The sequence below is a fragment of the Hoplias malabaricus genome, chromosome 12 (assembly GCF_029633855.1).
Source record: "Hoplias malabaricus isolate fHopMal1 chromosome 12, fHopMal1.hap1, whole genome shotgun sequence".
Classification (NCBI taxonomy): Eukaryota; Metazoa; Chordata; class Actinopteri; order Characiformes; family Erythrinidae; genus Hoplias; species Hoplias malabaricus.
The window spans coordinates 26,234,664-26,253,038 of NC_089811.1; the positions used below are offsets into that span (position 1 = coordinate 26,234,664).

At 41.3% G+C, this 18,375-nt stretch overlaps 1 protein-coding gene across 6 annotated transcripts in view; it reads left to right on the forward strand.

Moving 5' to 3' along the window:
• The window catches only part of sema5ba (sema domain, seven thrombospondin repeats (type 1 and type 1-like), transmembrane domain (TM) and short cytoplasmic domain, (semaphorin) 5Ba), a 208,813-nt gene that overhangs the window by 76,810 nt on the left and 113,628 nt on the right, over window positions 1–18,375 (forward strand). For all 6 annotated transcript variants that reach the window (XR_010804681.1, XM_066686852.1, XM_066686849.1 and 3 more), the window contains 2 exons: window positions 5,071–5,335; window positions 17,527–17,626. Coding sequence is in view for 5 of the 6 variants with exons in the window: in XM_066686852.1 (XP_066542949.1) it covers window positions 5,125–5,335; window positions 17,527–17,626 (311 nt within the window). In the remaining variant the exon portion in view is untranslated. The remainder of the gene's footprint in view (window positions 1–5,070; window positions 5,336–17,526; window positions 17,627–18,375) is intronic.

An 18,375-nucleotide genomic window follows, 5' to 3' on the forward strand; every position in this document is an offset into this window, starting at 1 on the left:
TGACAAAACCACTAAGGCTGAACCCCAAACACCTTCCTTAACCATATGTAGTACATAATGAATGTAGTGGTGTAGTAGTATTAGTTCATAAATCTATAAAATATGATGCTAATCAGAACAGAGTGTAGTGTACATGGAGTACCAGGAAAAAATTTTGGCACTTTTTACCCGTGTTTCCATTCCTCATAGGGAGGTTTTTCAGAGGCGTCCATATTTTGATATTCAAGCCAGTGTCTGAGGAAATCTCTCACCATGAATCTGCTGCTATCTACAGTTTCTGTGGTGTGGAGAAGAGGAGTTGATTTTTCTTGACTTCCTCGGCTCAACTTGATTCATGTTCATCTATCTGACTGTGGACTAAACATGGCTGTTGCTGGTTTCATTTCTGAGGAGTTGCGCGACAGTCTTGCTTGGAATCAAACCCAGGTTTCTCACACGGGAGACAATGATGTTCCCACTGTACCACACCAACCTGTCGTTGGTGTACCACAACCACAAATGTGTGTTGCATACAGTGTAGGTCCATTGCAGAATGCATAAATTGGCCTTTAGTTGTTTCCCTGTTTAATGAGTCAGGGATATGTATGATCACCTGACCATTTTCCAGGGTGCAGACAGACCAGGGAGCTAGCAAATGTCTGAATTTACACAGTGTATTGGAATGGTAAGTGTCTAAACAGTGTATTGGAATGGTAAGTGTAACTGTGAACGTTGCCTTGTACACTAAACAAGGATGTAGTACTCAGTTTTCAGTGATAAATGAGTTATAAAGAATTTGTCCAGTATCCCAGTGCGCAGGATATCAGAGGATGTTTTTCTTTTCTGACACTCAATTTGCTTTGTTTGTTTCAGTTTTTCTTGTAATTCTCTTCAAGTGTCATTACTTACAGAGATCTATATATACGCCTGGACAGCTCACTGGTATCCGATCTTTCTCCTTGTTAGCGTCACATGAGTCTTTTAAGTTGAATAGCTCATGTTCCCTGGTGTGTGTCTCACTGTCAGAAGGGCAGCCTGCATGCTACATGAGAAACTGCTACTTGTGATCCTAATGCGACCAGCCAGGGTCCTGAAATGATCCCCTCAGCAGATGCCCCTGCCTGACATGACTGTCCGTTGGCTGGTTGTTAAATGAAGATGCAGTGCTCGTTAAGTGAGCGCCCAGCAGCTCCTGTGTCTCTCAGAGGGTCCAGACTGTTTGAGCTCGGTGATCCTGAGCAAACACTTACGGACCCCCTCTCTCACGTGCGTACCAGCACGTTAACAACACATTCATTAAGTGGACCTGTTGCCATGGCAACACACGTGGAGCTTTGGCCGAGGTTAGCCGGAGACTTGAACGCCCAGTGGCCACATGATTTCTCTTCTAATCCTGAAGCTGTTGACAGAAAGACTGTCTGCACGTTCATTAGTGTAATCTGGGAGCATCCCCTAAAGCCAAGTGCACACTGGCCATGGATAATTGACTGTCCACTCTGTCTGTACGTGTCCCCTGGGGGGACCTAACAAAGTAGTCCAGGTGGCTCCTTTTATTTCCCACGCTCTGCATTAGCTTGATTTTAGCCCATCCCTGTTGAGTGCTGGTCCACCAAGCCAGCATTTGAACGAGAGCGTTTCCAAGCAAGCGGCTTGGCTGGCTTTCACTGGTGGCACTTCTTTGCAGGGGACGCAGCAGTTGGCATTATGAATCGGAGACAGAATTGCCCATCCTCCAGGGCATAGTAAGGAGTGCTACCAGCTGTTCAGGACCTTAATTTGCCAGTTTGGGTGTTGCTTGTGTGTATGCGCACATCTGTGTTTAGATTTTAGACTCTTCCTCTCTGGTAGGGAGACTAATGAATTCACAGCTGCAGGCTCACTGCTGTGGAGAAACTCGGTAAACTCGGTTTCTTTGCTGTGTTTGTGTTTTTATGTTTGTGTGTATTTTTTTGTCATGTGTTTATCTGGGTCGGTCTTGTTCCTCTTGTAGCAGCTGCCCTACATTGGTGAGGCTATCTAACACTTTCTTTGACCACTAAGGGATCAACAGAGCCTCTATATTCTCATCATTGAGAATGTTTATTTGTGATCTGCCATCTCTTTCCATTGCTAGAAATGAAGCAGGCAATAGTATTGGCTGTAAGCTGGTTCATCAGTCTTAATAATGCTGCCTTTTTCCAAATGTTGATTATGTAGAAAGACTAATCATATTTGATGTGGGGTAAAGTTACAGATCTGTGCCATGAACCATTATTTGTCAAAAGGTTCTAGTCAAAACAACCATCAAGGACCAGTTACTTTTTTCTGCATCCTGAAAACCTGAACAACAAAATTATATTTACATTAAAATATCATTCATTCATTCATTCATTCATTCATTCATTATCTGTAACCGCTTATCCAGTTCAGGGTCACGGTGGGTCCAGAGCCTACCTGGAATCATTGGGCGCAAGGCGGGAACACACCCTGGAGGGGGCGCCAGTCCTTCACAGGGTGACACACACACTCACACATTTACTCACACACTCACACCTTTTGAGTCACCAATCCACCTACCAACGTGTGTTTTTGGACTGTGGGAGGAAACCGGAGCACCCGGAGGAAACCAACGCGGACACAGGGAGAACACACCAACTCCTCACAGACAGTCACCCAGAGTGGGAATCGAACCCACAACCTCCAGGTCCCTGGAGCTGTGTGACTGCGACACTACCGGCTACCCACATTAAAATATCCATCCATTATCTGTAACCGCTTATCCAATTTAGGGTCGCGGGGGGTCCAGAGCCTACCTGGAATCATCGGGCGCAAGGCGGGAATACATTAAAATATGTATTATGTAATTTGTTTATTTATTGTGTACACCTTTTACCTAACTTTTTCAAGATTATTTCAGTTTGCAGATAGTATCAGTTTTTCAATATCTGCAGGGATGCTTTCCAGAATGAGTTCTGTCATGGAAGTTGGTTGTACTTCCTTCCTTCCTTCTCTTGATCCAAGTAATCTCAGACACAGTGAGGGATGTTGGTCTTAGTTCTGCAGTAACAGTTAATCATTCTAAACAGCTGAGCTGTAAGGGCCTCATGGAAAACGGGACACAGTTGTGAGATCTGGCGCACCACTCGACCTGTTAGCATCAGATAAAATGTTCAGAGTCTCTTCAGAAATGTCTCTGAACTGTTAAACTGTTAAGTAACTGATACTTCAAGGCAGATAAGTTAAACTAAAGGTTCACTCTGTCTAGAAATGAAGTCCATGAAGAGGGATGCGCTATTGAACTTGTCACCTAAAATCCCGTACATTTCAGTAGAAAATATGGTTCTGTCTGGTTTTGATTGTGATGACGTACACAAGCAGTGAAATCAGGAAGTCTGTTCTACGGGAAAGAGGGTATCTCTTACCCCAGTATTTTAACCTTCTATCATTCATTCAACCATACAGGCTTGCTTTGCTCAGTCCCATTGTGCTGAAACCCTAATGCTAACCATACACTGACTGTGAAAAGACTTTGAAAAGGCTTTTAAAAGACTAAAATCAGAAACCATGTCACATCTAAGGACAATGCCACAGAGTTTGTCGTCACATACTGTGATTATGCAAAAACTGAGAATCTTGCAGGGTCACGAATTGCAAGAGAAAAGACTAAAAACTTGTGCCCACTGATCGTAGACACTGCTGACTGTATCCCACCAACCTCATCTACACCTTCATTTGCCTAATTAGTTACCAGCTGTAGTGTGAGGTGTAATTGATTGTGTGCATCATGGTTGATTTGCAGCTTAACCAAGCTAATAATTTGTTATTGATTGCCCCATTTAAAAAAAAAAAGAAAAAAATAATCTGCCATTTTTTTATGGGACGCTGTGGGACCCTCGTTCTCTCCTCTGCTTTTTAATGCAGTTTAACGTTATTAGGTGCCAGAGTATCACTGCATAATGATGAACTGCATCCTTCACCTTAGCTGCAAATTCCATACATCATTCTTCTGGTGAAATCACATAATATTGCGAATGCACTTAACTCTTCCACCTTGAGCTGGAATTAAAGCAGCACAGGCTTTACCTAAACCTCATCAGAGTAACAGAAGACCTTGAAGAGAAGAGGATCTTGACGAAAGGGAGTCATTAGGAAATTAGGGGGACTCTAAACTTCTGTAATAGCCCACGTACAGGGATTAGATTTCTTATGAGTTGGAGAGAGTTGGGAGTTCATTTTAGGTAGCGCCCTCTTGGCCTCTATTTCTTGTTCAGGTGTGATTATCAGCTCCCATTAAAGTCTGTCAGCTGTGACACATGGAGAGCAGAACACTTAGCACCTGGCACTTCCTCTCTTTCTGTGCTAGATTGACAGGCAGCTTCCTTCAGAATGAGCAGTGATTGAGCTAACTGCTGGGTGTCGTAATATGGGTGCAGTGAGACCGCGGGAGTGCTGAATAAAGATGGAGATGTCATGCCTTTCCTCACCTCTAATAAGATCAGCCTGGATATTAAAACTCCTCCGCATCAAAGTGCATCTCACAGAGGTGGAAGTGGCCTGTACTTAAAGAGTTTTAAGCAACATAGGCCAAGCCATCACATTCCTTCAGGAACTTTTTAACAGCATCCCTCTAGTCCATTGCCTACTCCTCCACTGAAGGCTAGTGCAATTTTATCTGTGGAGAAAATGGGCTATTTTCTGGAGAGGTGTGAATAATGCCAGATATGCTTTTTTTTCCCCACTCTGTGTTTAGCCATGTGTACCATGCTGTTACAGAGGCCATGAATTTTAGTTTATTATTTAATTTTTTTTCCCTGTGAGTAGTGTTGGCTACGGAGCTCCAGTGAATAGAGCCTCTCTGAATATATACGGCTGTGAGCGCTATTAATTCATCAAGCTTTCCTGAGGGCGAAGCACTTTACTGCGCAGCCTGTCAGGGAACTTACACTAGGCTCATTCCACTTCCTCCTCCCTGCATTTCCCAATTACCCAATATTTATTGGGCGTTAAATTAAGTTTTTCTACTCTTTTACATTCGGTTCATTATCATAAGGTCAGAGACTGGTAATATATTTCCAAAATTATTAATGTCCACGTCTCCTTCCTCCTCCTCAGGTGCCTTCTAGAGGCCCCGCTTGGCAGCTAGAAGAGAGGTTGGCCTCCGTCACCATGACAGCGTTGCCACGGGGCGTGACTTCCCTGGCTGTGTCTGGCCTTTTTCTCTGTCTCCTGGTTCTCTGTGTCCCTGCTGTACTGTCCCAGAGTGCCCCGGTTCCCACTGAGTTTGTCCCAACCCCAACCCCAACCCCATCCCCAACCCCAGCACCACAGATCAGGCCTGAGTGTACCCGCCGAGAACATCCCATCGTCTCCATTCAAGGTGAGTATTGACACACTAACATTGTAAGCACTGATGCTGTATTCTGTGTTCCATCAAATTTAGTAACTGTGTTTTTTTTATTTTTTACATATGTAAAAGGGCATTAGTATATATTCTGTGAATATGTGCAGAATAGATTACACACTCTTATTGTCATATGCTAAATAAATTCATTTGATTTTGTAGCCATTTAAAAATGCACCATTGTTTTAGACATATGCTGTGCTCGGTTGCTTGTTGACAAGCTTGTTTTAGTTGGGGGGTGGTGTCAGATTTCTCAGAAATTTTGCAATGTGTGAATTTAGAGTAAAAATCTGAACACTCCAGATGTCTGGTTTTTGTCACCGTTTTTTTTTTTTTTTATTTTAGAAATTCTGCTTGTAATTTTCCTAAGAACAGAACAAGTCTGTGTTTATATCTTAAAAGTTTAATTATGAAGGATTTTTGAAAAGTTTGAAAAGGAGGAATTATTTTTTAAGCCTCTCTAGCTCTGCAGAATGACCATGGCCTTTGAATAGTCACACGTATATTCAGTGTCACTGCGGGATGTAATTCTCTTTTCGTGTCCAGATAATTATAATTCTCCTTATAGCACTATTATTACCTTGACAACACGTTCTCTGTACTTGACTGAGGCAAATTTATACTTAAAAAAATTATTATAACAAAAAAGAAAGAAAGAAAGAAAAATCCCTCATTTAGTTCATGTTAATTACCAGGTCTTCAGCTTATCTTGTGGTGTCTTTTGCTGCACTAGCCGACTCAGCAGGCGTTGATACCATGATGACAGCACACACACTGTCACAGGTTTTAACGGAAAATGTCTTGCCCCTTTAAGAACCCAGTGACCGGCTCGGTAAGGCAGTGGGGGTCTCGTGGATTGCTGCTTTCCATAAAGGCTGTGCTGAACTGTCCTGGGAGAGAATTGAGGAATCTTGCTCAGACTGCTCCAGCTCTGTCATGTTTTTCCGTCAGACTCCTCGGCATGCCCAGCTCCAGCCAAGCAGAGGTGCCGTGTGCTGATGCTGGCGAGCGCTGATGGACATGCTGAGTTCTGTGGGAGATAAATGGCTTTTATTTCTTAAAGATTTCTCACCCCCTGCACGCTAGCATACAAAGACAACAGAACGTGCGGTTACACTCCTCTGTCTCCCGGAGAATCTCCTCAGCCGCCCAAGGAACAAGATACCCTCGGTGGCAAGAAATCAGAGAGATCTATTTAGACAGCAGATACGGATGTGTACCCAGAGTGAAGGATGAACTGTGGGCTATTGCCTTGTTTGTATCAGGGGCAAAAAAAGAAAAAAAAAGGTTTTTGTTTGACTCTCCAAGGGGCATGACAACGATTCAGAAAAATGGACTAGGGAAAAAAAAATGAAGTGACAGCCACAGGCTTTGATATTACTGGAAATCTGCCCAGACATTTGAGCAGCCATGGTTCATAAGGACATCGCCTGGGGCCTGCACTTTTTATTGCTACTCAGAAGACTTGAGGCTTGTTTTCCGCTTGTGCCAGGTTTCTGTCCTGTTTATCAAATGAGGAGATTTTTCAGGAGCAGCCGAGAAGGCCTGGAATTAGTCATTGTTCTTAAGAGGTGGAAAACACTGCTGTTTGTTAGCATGCACTGCATTCCAAAACACGAGAAGCAAGCTGATCTCTCTCATTTGTTTCCCACTCTCACCTGCTCTTAAGAATGGCAACTATTCTCTTCATGGTTTTCCAGTCGGCTTCGTCACGGCCCGTCCTCAAAGCAAAAGCACTTTTGGCATTGCTTTCACAATAAAACCGGCTGAACAATTGGCTTTGTATTGTAGACTCGAACCCAAAAAATGCCCCTTTATGTTAACCCAATTGTATAGAAATCCCTCAGTACACCTTAAAGCCCTCTTTTATGTTAGAGCAGTGGTATGAAAGTCCTGGCACAATGAAGGTGTCGGCTAAACCTGAGATTAGCTTCTTTGATGGATGAAGGTTTTTAAGTGGAGCACTCACGCAGCCAGTGTGAGGAGTCACCTGGAAGAGCACGGGGGCCCAGGCTCTAATCTCTGGGCTGGTCTATGGATAGATCGTGCATGTTTATGAAGCATATCCAGGGAGAGGATTTTTTTTAAAGCTGGTTGAGTGCAGTGGGGTGTGGCAGCCACAATGGGGGACCGTTTCACTCTCCCAAAGATTTCCGGTGGACCTACAGGCTCTTAGTGTGGCCCTAACAATGTGCTGCATGTGTTAAGCAACATCTAAAATTGGATTAAGCTTAAAATGACAGTTATATGCAAGAGTACACTTCAGATTGTTTACAATTTTTGAAAGGAACCCTTTAAACCACTGGATGTTAACAATGTATTTCTTTATTTACTTACTTATTTATTTAGCTATTGATTGACTGTCAAATAATAAAAAATAGCCACCACTTTAAAATAAGACAACACTTATAATGGCTTACAAATAGTTTAAAACCTGTTTAAAAGTTGTAGACAGAGTAGTGTTATCACGATACCAAAATTATGACTTTAAATACAATACCATTACAAAAACCTAAAACAGCAGGGAAAGTAATGTACTTTCTCTACAAGCTGAGGACGGTCGGCATAATCGCTGGTATCTGTTTAAGTGTGACGCCACACGTGACTTTTTGCAATTTCTGGGTCCAGTCGCACCTTCACCCCGTGTCATACATTCATAAGATGTGTTTATTTTTTGAATAAACCTGAATGCCTCAATCGATTATGGGATCTCAGTTCAGGAGTTGAGAAAAAAGTATAAATACAACATAAAAGGAAGCAAAAGGCAGCACTTTTTGCACATTCGCAGCTCATCCTGATGCGGACCGACGAGCCACATCGAGGGAGCACTCCAGGAGCAGAGAAAGCTGTCTCTCCCGCTCACGGTCAGTCCCGGTGTTCTAACGAGCTTCGCTACCGGTGATTCTCTTCTATAAAAAGTAGCTAAGGTTTGTACAGAAAGTCGCTGGTGCTAGTCACATTTTTTGTTTTTTTAAATAACTCGCTAGAAGGTCTGAAAAGTTGCTAAAACTAGCAGCAAAATCATTAAGGGAGGGACAGGAGGCAAAGCTCTGCGGGCACTCATTGGAAATACCTTACCTCTTATTTTAACCCACTCCTTAAAATACCTCTACTAATTATATGGGGTATTATACCATATTTAATGACAAAGTATTGAGATACTTTTCTAGTATCATTATACTATTCAACACTAAGGCAGAGTTACTGATGGAGAAGACAGTAAGGTCAGTATTCTGCAGGATCTGAGGTTTAACAGAGTAGATGGATGTGGGTTCACTATTTGGCAAAAAACAGGTCACTTACTCTTTCTATCCATGTGTTGTGACTGATTTATTATTGGTTTTTATATGTTTGCAATAATCAATAAACAGATTGTAAACCATTTCTAAACATGTATAATAGTAGTCTCATTCTAAAGTGGTACCAAAATGTATTTCCATAAAAGGAGAGGTGACCCCGTGAACTCAGATGTGCGTCATTGATGACGCAGTTTGTTTGCTGCAGCATGAAGCGAAGAACCCAAATCTTTATTTTCTTCTTATGCATATCTCTCATTATCTTCACATACAGTACGTGATAAGCATCAGCCTAGATACCAGACAAATCTGTCTGCATACCAGTGCTGATAACAGATACGCGTATCACACATATCTAAGCTGTTGATATTGGAAAATGGCGGAGATATCCGCAGTAAATATCTCATTATCTTTCTCACAGATTGCAGTCCAGTGTAGTCATGTTTGAGCTTGCACATTCACGCCAGCTTTCGGGAGCTGGTCTTTGAGATGAGAGTAGAAACATGTCATTGCAAAATGGTTTGCACAGAGCAAAAGAAATTTCAAACCACTGCAAAAGACGACACCAGTCATGTTCAACAAATGCTGCCATTAAATGTGATCAAAGTCCAACTCCCTGAGAAATTGAGCCTAAACCTCCCCACACAGGACTCATCCAAAACTGGGTTTTTATTTCCACGCCTGAATCTGAATAGCATTTGATACCGACTGAGAATTCAGTGCTGACTATCTTTTGTGTAGATCAGTCCTCTCAAATTTGATCCTTTCAGACCTGTCCTTCTTAGCTAAAATGGCAGTAATCTCCCCCTAGAGGACAGGCATCACCAAGTCATTGGACTGTCCGTTCCCTCTCTCTCTCACAGCTACTGTAATTGGCCTGAGATTGTTTGTCTGGACTGAGAGCAGGCTCGCTATCTGCTTTTCAGAGGGTAATGGTGCTGTCGCTTAAAAAAAAACAAAAAAAACAGCCCCTTCCTGGAGGAGCTGACGAAAAAGAGAGAGCCAAGTTCTCTGTGCTAACGATAGCAGGGAATTTAAACTTTGAAGGCACATGCTGTTTCTCTGCACCTGGGCTGAGAGATTTGGGCTGCGGGTAGTTAGATCCATCCATCACTCTGCTGTTGGCTCCTCAGTCGCCTCAGAGCCGTTTAACACGTCGTTTGTCCTTGTCCTTGGCCTAAACTGGAGGGCTCTGCGTAAATGCAGTGTTTATGTTTGTTGCCCGTGGGTGCACTGGCGTCTGGTCAGTGGTGTAAAGCTATCACAGCAGTGTCTGCGCTTGGCTCTGGGTTCCTTGCACTTTTCCGTGCCCCTTTCTTCTCATTGCAGGCACAGGCAAAGCATGCCCGAATGGCTTGGTGCAATTGCAGGCTGTGAATGTTTCTCTCATTGCTTTTGAGAGTGTTCTTTCAGGTTTCTGCCTGGCTGCGCTGGCCCTCGATTACCTGGCTAGAACCCCCCCCCCCAAATGCCCCAGTGGAGTTTGGCCTCCTCCTCTATTTTTTTGTTTTTTCTTTCCTTCCCAATGTGACATTTCTCTGGCTATTCATTGTTCTCAATTTTTTTTCTATTACTAGTCTGGGAGGAATTGGATTTCTCTAGCATTGCTGCCTGTCTGCTCAGGCAGTAGCCTGCAGCTCCCCAGAGGACACAGACAGCATGGAAATCTCACAACAGGCGAGGGGCACGGACGAGAAGACAAAACAAAGGCAAATTTGGTATTTACTCAGATAAGCTGCAGTCTGCCTCTCCTGATAAGATCCTGGGCGCCCCACGGAGAGATGGGCTCCATCCTTTGAGAGGAGAAAGGGAAAATAAGGGAGCACTTGGAAAGTATTGAGGAAAGGATGTCTCCGTCTGTCTGGAGACTGTGCTGGTACTCTCTGGTTGTATTGACGCCTACCTGTGCTGTGGTCTGCGGACCCATCTGTGTTGTTTATTATCCCTGCTCCTCTCAGCACCGCAGCGTGGGAGGATGCTAGCCATAGTAGCCGGCACTATTTCTCCTTTCTATTTAAATGATGGAACATCCTTTCACAGTTGTGACTTCTGTTGTCTGTCCCCAGCCGCTATTATTAATCAGGAAAAGCGTCAGTCCCTGCTCATATTTTTAAATAGTGTGATTATTTTTTCTTTTTAAGACATGAACATTTCATTTGTTGCCTTACTTATCTGTTACCTCTGAGGTTGCACAATGTCACAAAGCAAATTCAGCATATTCTTCTTTTCACAAAGATAGCTAGCTTCAGTGGGACTAAAGCACCTACTTACAATTAATCAGTGTCACCACGACAGATAACAGTCCAGTCCTTGCAGCTTCAGCGCTCAGCGTACGCCTCTCAGTCTTCTATTTGTCTGTTAAATAAGCTGGAATTAGTATCCAGACAAGTAGCTCTTTCCTGCGTACTGTCTAAACTTTGGGCCTTGAACTGTTGATTTGTAATGACCTGTATAATGCATTTCTGGTTTGTGTAGGATAATTTAAATAATAGATTCCCACTGATGTTAATTTATAACCGTGATTAGGGCCCACAGATTTACAACCCACATGGTCATTTACAAGGAGGGGAAACCTAAAAAAATGGAAATATAAAGTAAATAAAAATAAGTTAATTAAATTAATGAAATAAAATAAATAATAATGTGAGTAAGTGCGTGAGTGATACATGGTCATGAAAGCAGATGTATGTGTAAATGTAGTCGTTCAGTGTTGGTTCCTTAAATGCTAACGTTTCGTTTTTGTTATTACAGCGTAAATTCATTCCCCTTATTTTGTCTCCCATGGACTGAGTCCACAGCATGGGTTGGTATTTTCCTGCCAAATCTGAAAATGCAGTTACAGGCGAAAGTTGTTCTGTATGAGGTTTTTTGGCTGCACACCAAAATGCTTGATTGCAAACAGTGGAAAGTTTTAAGAATGTTAATTCAGGTTAGAGAGAGTGTTAGAGAGATACAATGTCACAACACACTGATCCCTGCTTGTTCACACTCTCAACTAATTATTACAGATTGTTTTTACAAGAGCTGTGAAGTTATTCATGAGTAATGGAAGCCAAAAGAGCAGGGGGTGTGAGAGAAGGAGATTGAGGAAAAGGAGATGCCTAGATACATTGGCTAGATAACACACAACCTGAAAGAATCAGTGGGTGCTGAAGGGCTGAAGCCTGTGGAGAGGGAAAGTTGACGATGGCCGGGAACTGCTGTTCTCTCTTTTGTTCACATTTAGAAGCTCAACGTCTTTTAATGTGGAACAGTATGTTTGAGGAAAACAATGTCTGTTGTTTGTATGTGGTTGAAGTTTGTATACGCAGTTTAAATTACCACAGGAACTCATTCGTTAGTTTTGTATTTACTTTCATGCAATTAGCGGCATCCTGAATTTGGCATCAGTTCCAACTTAAGTGATCGGAAACAGCATAATCAATCAATATTACCTACCTATGACACAGGAATTGAGCACTCTTCATCTTTTTATTTTCTCTCATGATTTTCAATGTTTGGAGGTCTCTCACTGCAGTTTCTCTGCTTTGTGCAGAGAGAGACAAACCCTCTGTAAAGGCTTCATAAAAACATTAGTCTGGTTTCAAGCACACAAACAGACTGGAGAGCAGCAAATACTGAGGTAACCATTGTGGTTAGATAGGTATGATTCCTCGTTTTATCAAGCTCTTTGACCACTCTGACTGACCTGGAATCAGCAGAGACGACACAGAGTGTCTGGTTTAGCACAAGGGCTTTGTTTACAAACAAACCATAGAGCTGGATGCTGCAGTATGCAGTGGGAGCTAAAGAGCAGAAATAAGGATTTCACAGCTTGTGACACACACACAGAATACACAGAAGTGATAAAGAGTCATTATTTGGGAGGAAGGAGGAGGAAGTGAGCGATGAACACCCATGGCGTCGAACATGGACAGCTGCAGCTTCTGGCTGAGGGTGTATTGAATGTAACTGAAGAAATTAGACAAATAACACATACACAATTACTTGAGTCAAAACACTGCTTTCAGGACAAATAACCAGTTAAAATCAGGTTTAAGATTGAGGCTGTGTAATGGATGCTACAAGACATGAATCTGAACTGAAAGGAATGATTAATTTAAGTTAAATACAGCATAAAAAAACTGGGCAATCAGTGGTTTTATTTTTTTATTTTATTTATTTATTTATTTTGGGTGCTTTTTATTCTCTCTTCTCATTCCTTTTTGGCATATAGTCACTGCACATTAAGAATGGCTCTGGATTGCTTAACAATTCAGATATGAAGAAGAAATGTTTTTTAAGCTGTTACCTGCTCTTGCCTCAGTCAGTCTCTTGTTTTTCTTTTTTTTTTTTAACAGCATGCCACTCAAAATATATGCTCCTGGGAACTGTAAAACAACTCAGATACAACAAGAGACTGGAGTTCATTGTTTTCTATTTATTTCTCCAAAGTTCGAACCCCTTCAACAGCTAGCCTCCTAAACATGTGAAGTTATTGTCATTGTTTGTGGTCTGAGTGGGACAGCACTTCATTCCTCCAATAATTTAAGCAGACTATTAAAAAGAATAAAGGGAATGTGTAGTTTTTTCTCTCTCTCCCAAGTTGGCAGGTGTTGATATTCTTTGGTATCAATGAACTCACTGATTGTTATTTATCAGAAATATTGGAAGGAGGTTGAATATCACGTGGGGTGTGTGACATGCCTTAACATGGGCAAATAGTATTTGTGCAATATAGGGAGTTAATGTTTTAAAGTTATCAGATGCACAAAAATGCCCCAAAAAAAGTAAAAATTGTGTTTTAATCCTGTGTAACTGGGTGATAAAGGTTATGATGTATGCCTCTTTTAGAGAGCGTAAGGCAGATTGCTCAGCCAATCCTCATCCTCTAGATCTGGTGGTTAATGCATTTATCTGCCGCACTGTGGATTGGCAGGAAAAAAGCAATAATCGTCCATCAACCGTGGGATCTGGACTTCAGACCCTCTGGGAGCAAACACGCTTTCATATTTATCCCTCTTTATTGTGCATGGATTTGCCTGGCACTAGACAGACTTTATGAGGTGAAGGAGTCAGCTTTGCATAGAAAGGCAGGAATAGGAGAAGGGATAAATGTCTTTCAGAGTAAGTCTTTAGTGTCAAACCTCCTTAAGAGAGTAAACAGACAGCTTTAGCAGCTAATAGAGCTCTGGTTATATTTTTGTTCAGTCTTTTAAAACGCTTATAAAGAAGGTGGTTAGCGTTGAGATGATTTATATGAACAGTCTCGTGTGAATAATGTCTCTTGGCTCTCAGGATGCGAAACTTTATGGCTGAAGCAGATTTGTTTACTCAAGCTGAGATGAGTCTTTCTGGGAGTGCTGCTTTTGGCTGCAGCACACTCACCTCTGTGCTGTTAAACACAGCTTCCTCCCCAGTGGGGTCTAATACTGCGGTGCTGTGGGTGACCCAAAGGTTATCATTTGAAATCGTACAGTGTGCAGAGCCAGCTCTGTGTGTCAGCCCTCCTCCTCGCGCTGTTCCTCTGAGCAGGAATGCGATGCTCTTCCGGACAGAGGGAGTTAGTGAAGGATGCACTCTTCTGCTCTGGGACACATGAGAGAAATGCACTTTCCTGTATCAACACACTTCTAGCTGCGGTCTTCTGGGAATCCACAGGCTCCTTTTTTAGTGATTTAAAAGCTGTTCTCCAGGTCTGCCAGAGAGCAGCTGTGCATCATTCACCTCTACAGCAGCAAGCTATAACCACACGGGCTTAGTCAAATATAGGATGGTGTAGAATATCAATATAATTTTTTTTTTTAATTGCGGATAATTGGGTAATGTAGTTTATTCTTTTATTAAAGTCAGTGAATGTACAGGAATGATTCTGCATGGAAAGGTAATGTTACAGACTGTTTAGGGAGAGTTGATCTTCTGGTAGATAAGTCCTCTGAGTCATCTGTAAAGAGACTAGAGGCTTTTAGAGCATAATTCTCTGATTGTGAGAGAGCATGTTTCAAAGCACAGTGATGCACACTGTAAATTACTGCAATATAATTGGTTGATGCGAACATACATAGCTCCTTAAAATCTTAATAAATAACATGGCTGTAATATACCTGATATCGAATCAAGCTCAGTGTAGGTAGTATATTCAAAATTCAAAAGATATATTATCAGTAGAACTCTGGACCTAAAAATAAATATATGTATATGTATAATATCCAACTAACCACACAATTACAAAAACACAACAATTTTCTTAGAAATATGTGCGTCTATGGAAAATTACCAGAAGTCAGAGTGTGGGTAAAAGGATTTCTGAATCAACTTCGACTCTGCCTTTAGAAAATAATTGCTTATGACATCAGTGGTAACCAGTCAATATTTCACAATGTCCTCTCAAACTTTGCTCTGATGATGGGAGGACCTGGAGAACAATAATTAAACTTCCAAAACCTCCAATGTCCAAAGCTGTAAAAAGCATGGTGCCTTGGTGGTTAGCATGTTCGCCTCTCAGCGCTGGAATCTTGGGTTGAAGTCCCATCTGGGTGGAGTTCCCATATTCTCCCTGTGTCTGCATGGGTTTCTTCCGGGGTCTCCGGTTTCTTTCCACTGTCCAAAAACTGGAGGTTAGGTGAACTGGCTTCTCTAATAACTGTCCTGGTGTGAATGAATGTCTGTATGTGTGTGAGACCAGATATGGATTGTAACACTTGGACGGTAGTTCCTGGTCGAGAGTACACTATGCGCGTTTCTCGCTAGTGTGTGTGTGTGGATTGAATGTTGAGTGTACATTGTAAAGCGTTCTTGGGTTGTAATGTAACGTTAAATTAATTAATTAATTAATTAATTAACAATAGCACATTAATGTAAGAGGTCCCTTAAATTGAGTAGTAGCACCTTAATGCGACATTTGTTTGTTTTAATGTGGGGTGGGAAGCTAAATGTCTCATAATCATTAGTTGTGTTACAATAGATTTTGTTTGTTTCCTGTGTTTTCACGTGTGTACTTAATATTGACTGATTCTTTTTAATAGCACACAACATGTCAGTGGCAGTTGTTTTTGGTGCAACACAATGGAATTATACATGGATTACTTTATTATATTATACAGCACAGCTGCAGTAACCAAAATTCAATACAAAACATAGTATACAGTATTTAGTGAAGGAGAATCATTTCACATTATTTTCATCTAGGCATTCTTACAAAGACTGGACTCTTATGGTCTGTAGTGATATATTCAACTCAGAGTTTAATAACCTTAATCTATAGCTGTATTTTATATATATATATATATATATATATATATATATATATATATATATATATATATATATATATATATATATATATATATATATATATCATCATCATCATCATCTTGAATCTGAAAGGCCACAGCATTGTGGTGTTAGATTCAAGGTTGTGTTCCTGCTGGCTGTACACACTTCATAGCAGGTAGATATTCAGTAGGCAGAAGCCAGTTCTCTCAGACTAACTTGAGGCTATAGTTCCATACAGTACAGAGCCTGAATGTAATCTTTACTGGTGTGCCTGCTAAAAAAGAAGGACAGAGTAACACGAATTCCTGCATATGATTATATAACTCTCTTCTGTTATGCCTCTATAAAAGATTTTTTTAATTTGGGTACCATATGGCCCCAGTTAATCTTGAGCCCATCATTTAATGCTACCTTTTAGTATAATGGTGATGGATAAATGGTGTGTTCTTTTTCACGTCTCCCCATAGACTTGCCTCAGATTTCTGGGAAGCCTTACTTCTTCCAGGTTTGTGTTCCCATGGGACAGGAGGATTGTTTTCGTTGACCCAGCCATCTGGATGACTCGGTCTCCCTAGACAGATGTAGACTGTGTTGCATAGTTTTAATTGACGTGTTTTGTTTGGGAAGCAGGTTGACCAGAGTTCTGGCCTATACACACGCAGCTGCATTTGTTTAGCGTCTTCAAAGCCGCAGTCAGATGTGCATCACACAGAGGTCTTGGAGGAACCTGCTACGTGACCATTTCCCTGCTTCATTGCGTAAGGGTTCCAGGCATTTGGGATTGAGAGTGAAATGTTTTTTTTATGGTCTAATTTTGCCTAGCGGTATCTAATAAATTGCGGGAAAATGAGATGTAAAAAAAGGATAATTGTTCTATCTAAATTCAAAGGAAGAACTAGAAAAAGATATTGTGGAAAAAATTAAATCAGATGATTAGAGTCTTCAGGTAGACGTTATGTAATATTCCAGAGTAATTTCTCACTTTAGTCGCGTTAGATCCATTGAGCTGCTGCGATATCTTGTTCTTCCTTGAACGATAACAAATCTCCTTTTCTATTAGTTACTGCTCACAGTGAAATCCCATTTAGAAAGCCACATTAAGGTCACCCAAAGATCAAATGGATTTATTTTTACATAATGCTCTTCCTGTGCCTTTTTTATTCCAATGTCATAAGAACCAGACGGGCGCGGTAATATCTGCCAGGGCAAATTGTTTTGATTTCTAGAAGCTGGTGTCAAACAGCGCTTTTGTGTGTTGCGTTTCCTGGAAAGTGAAGTTTTGACTGAGTGTCATGTTGAATTAGGATCAGCGTCATGGCCCAGCCAGAATTGTACCTCTCTGCAGGGTCTCCCTCCTGATGTCACAGTTTTAAGAACTGCTTGTACAGACTCCAGTCACACTGATTAACTGTGGATTCCCGCAGTTCGGACTAATTGCAACTTCAGCTTTCTCAGCAAGAATCTGAGCAACAGGAGATTCCAGAGGAGCATGTTTTTCTATTGCATTCCTCAGAAAACCATTAATCAGTCTTTAAGCAATCAGATTATACGTTAGTTCTGTTCGATTCCTGAAGGAAAACTGTGGTGATGTTTTATTTCTTTTGTCGTCTCTTTCAGAACTCAGCCCCTGGATCTCTAGCTTCTCCCACCCTGGTGTACGAGACTACTCCCAGCTCACCTTGGACCTCACCAGAAATGAACTGATAGTTGGAGCAAGGTAATACTTTCTTCATATTACACCACTTAATACTGAACGGCTAATAACAGCTTTTATCTGTGATCAGTTATTACACAACCTTTGTGTGTTCAGAGTTTCTTTCATGGGATCAGGGACCTGTCTCACAAAATAGACAAGCGGCTTAGCTTACTAACTTTTACAAAAAAAAAATGTATCTAATCATGTGTCACTTTAATCAGGCTCCGTCACCATGGCAACTTATCCTACACCAGTCTGCTCCAAGGTTAAAGAAACACTATGTTTTAACCTTAAAATTACAGCTTTAATAACATTGTGTTGCTCCACTGATCTGTAATAGGGAGAACAGAACCTCTGTTGTTGCTAGTCTGCAGCTCTAGCACTGCTGAAACTGCACTATGTAACTTTTAGGTAGGAAACCAAACCAAATCCAGTCCTATTGATTTCAGCACAGTGCTGTAATATTGAATTGCACTCTGTAACTGCAGTGGGAGCCCAGGAACAACAACTTTACGTACCAACTTTAGAAGAACATTAGGTATATTACAACAAGATTAAATGTGTATATAAATATATATTTTGTGGAATGTAAACAAATCATTTATAGTAAAACAATATACAGTTAAGTACATTTTTTTTCCCCCTTGATTCTTACATGTTTAACTTACTGTCTTTTGTTGATTTTGGTTGTGCCTCATGTTTCACTATTAGCTATTCATTGTAAACCTCATGCTGCCATTGGCCTGTGTACAAGGATTATTCACAAATTG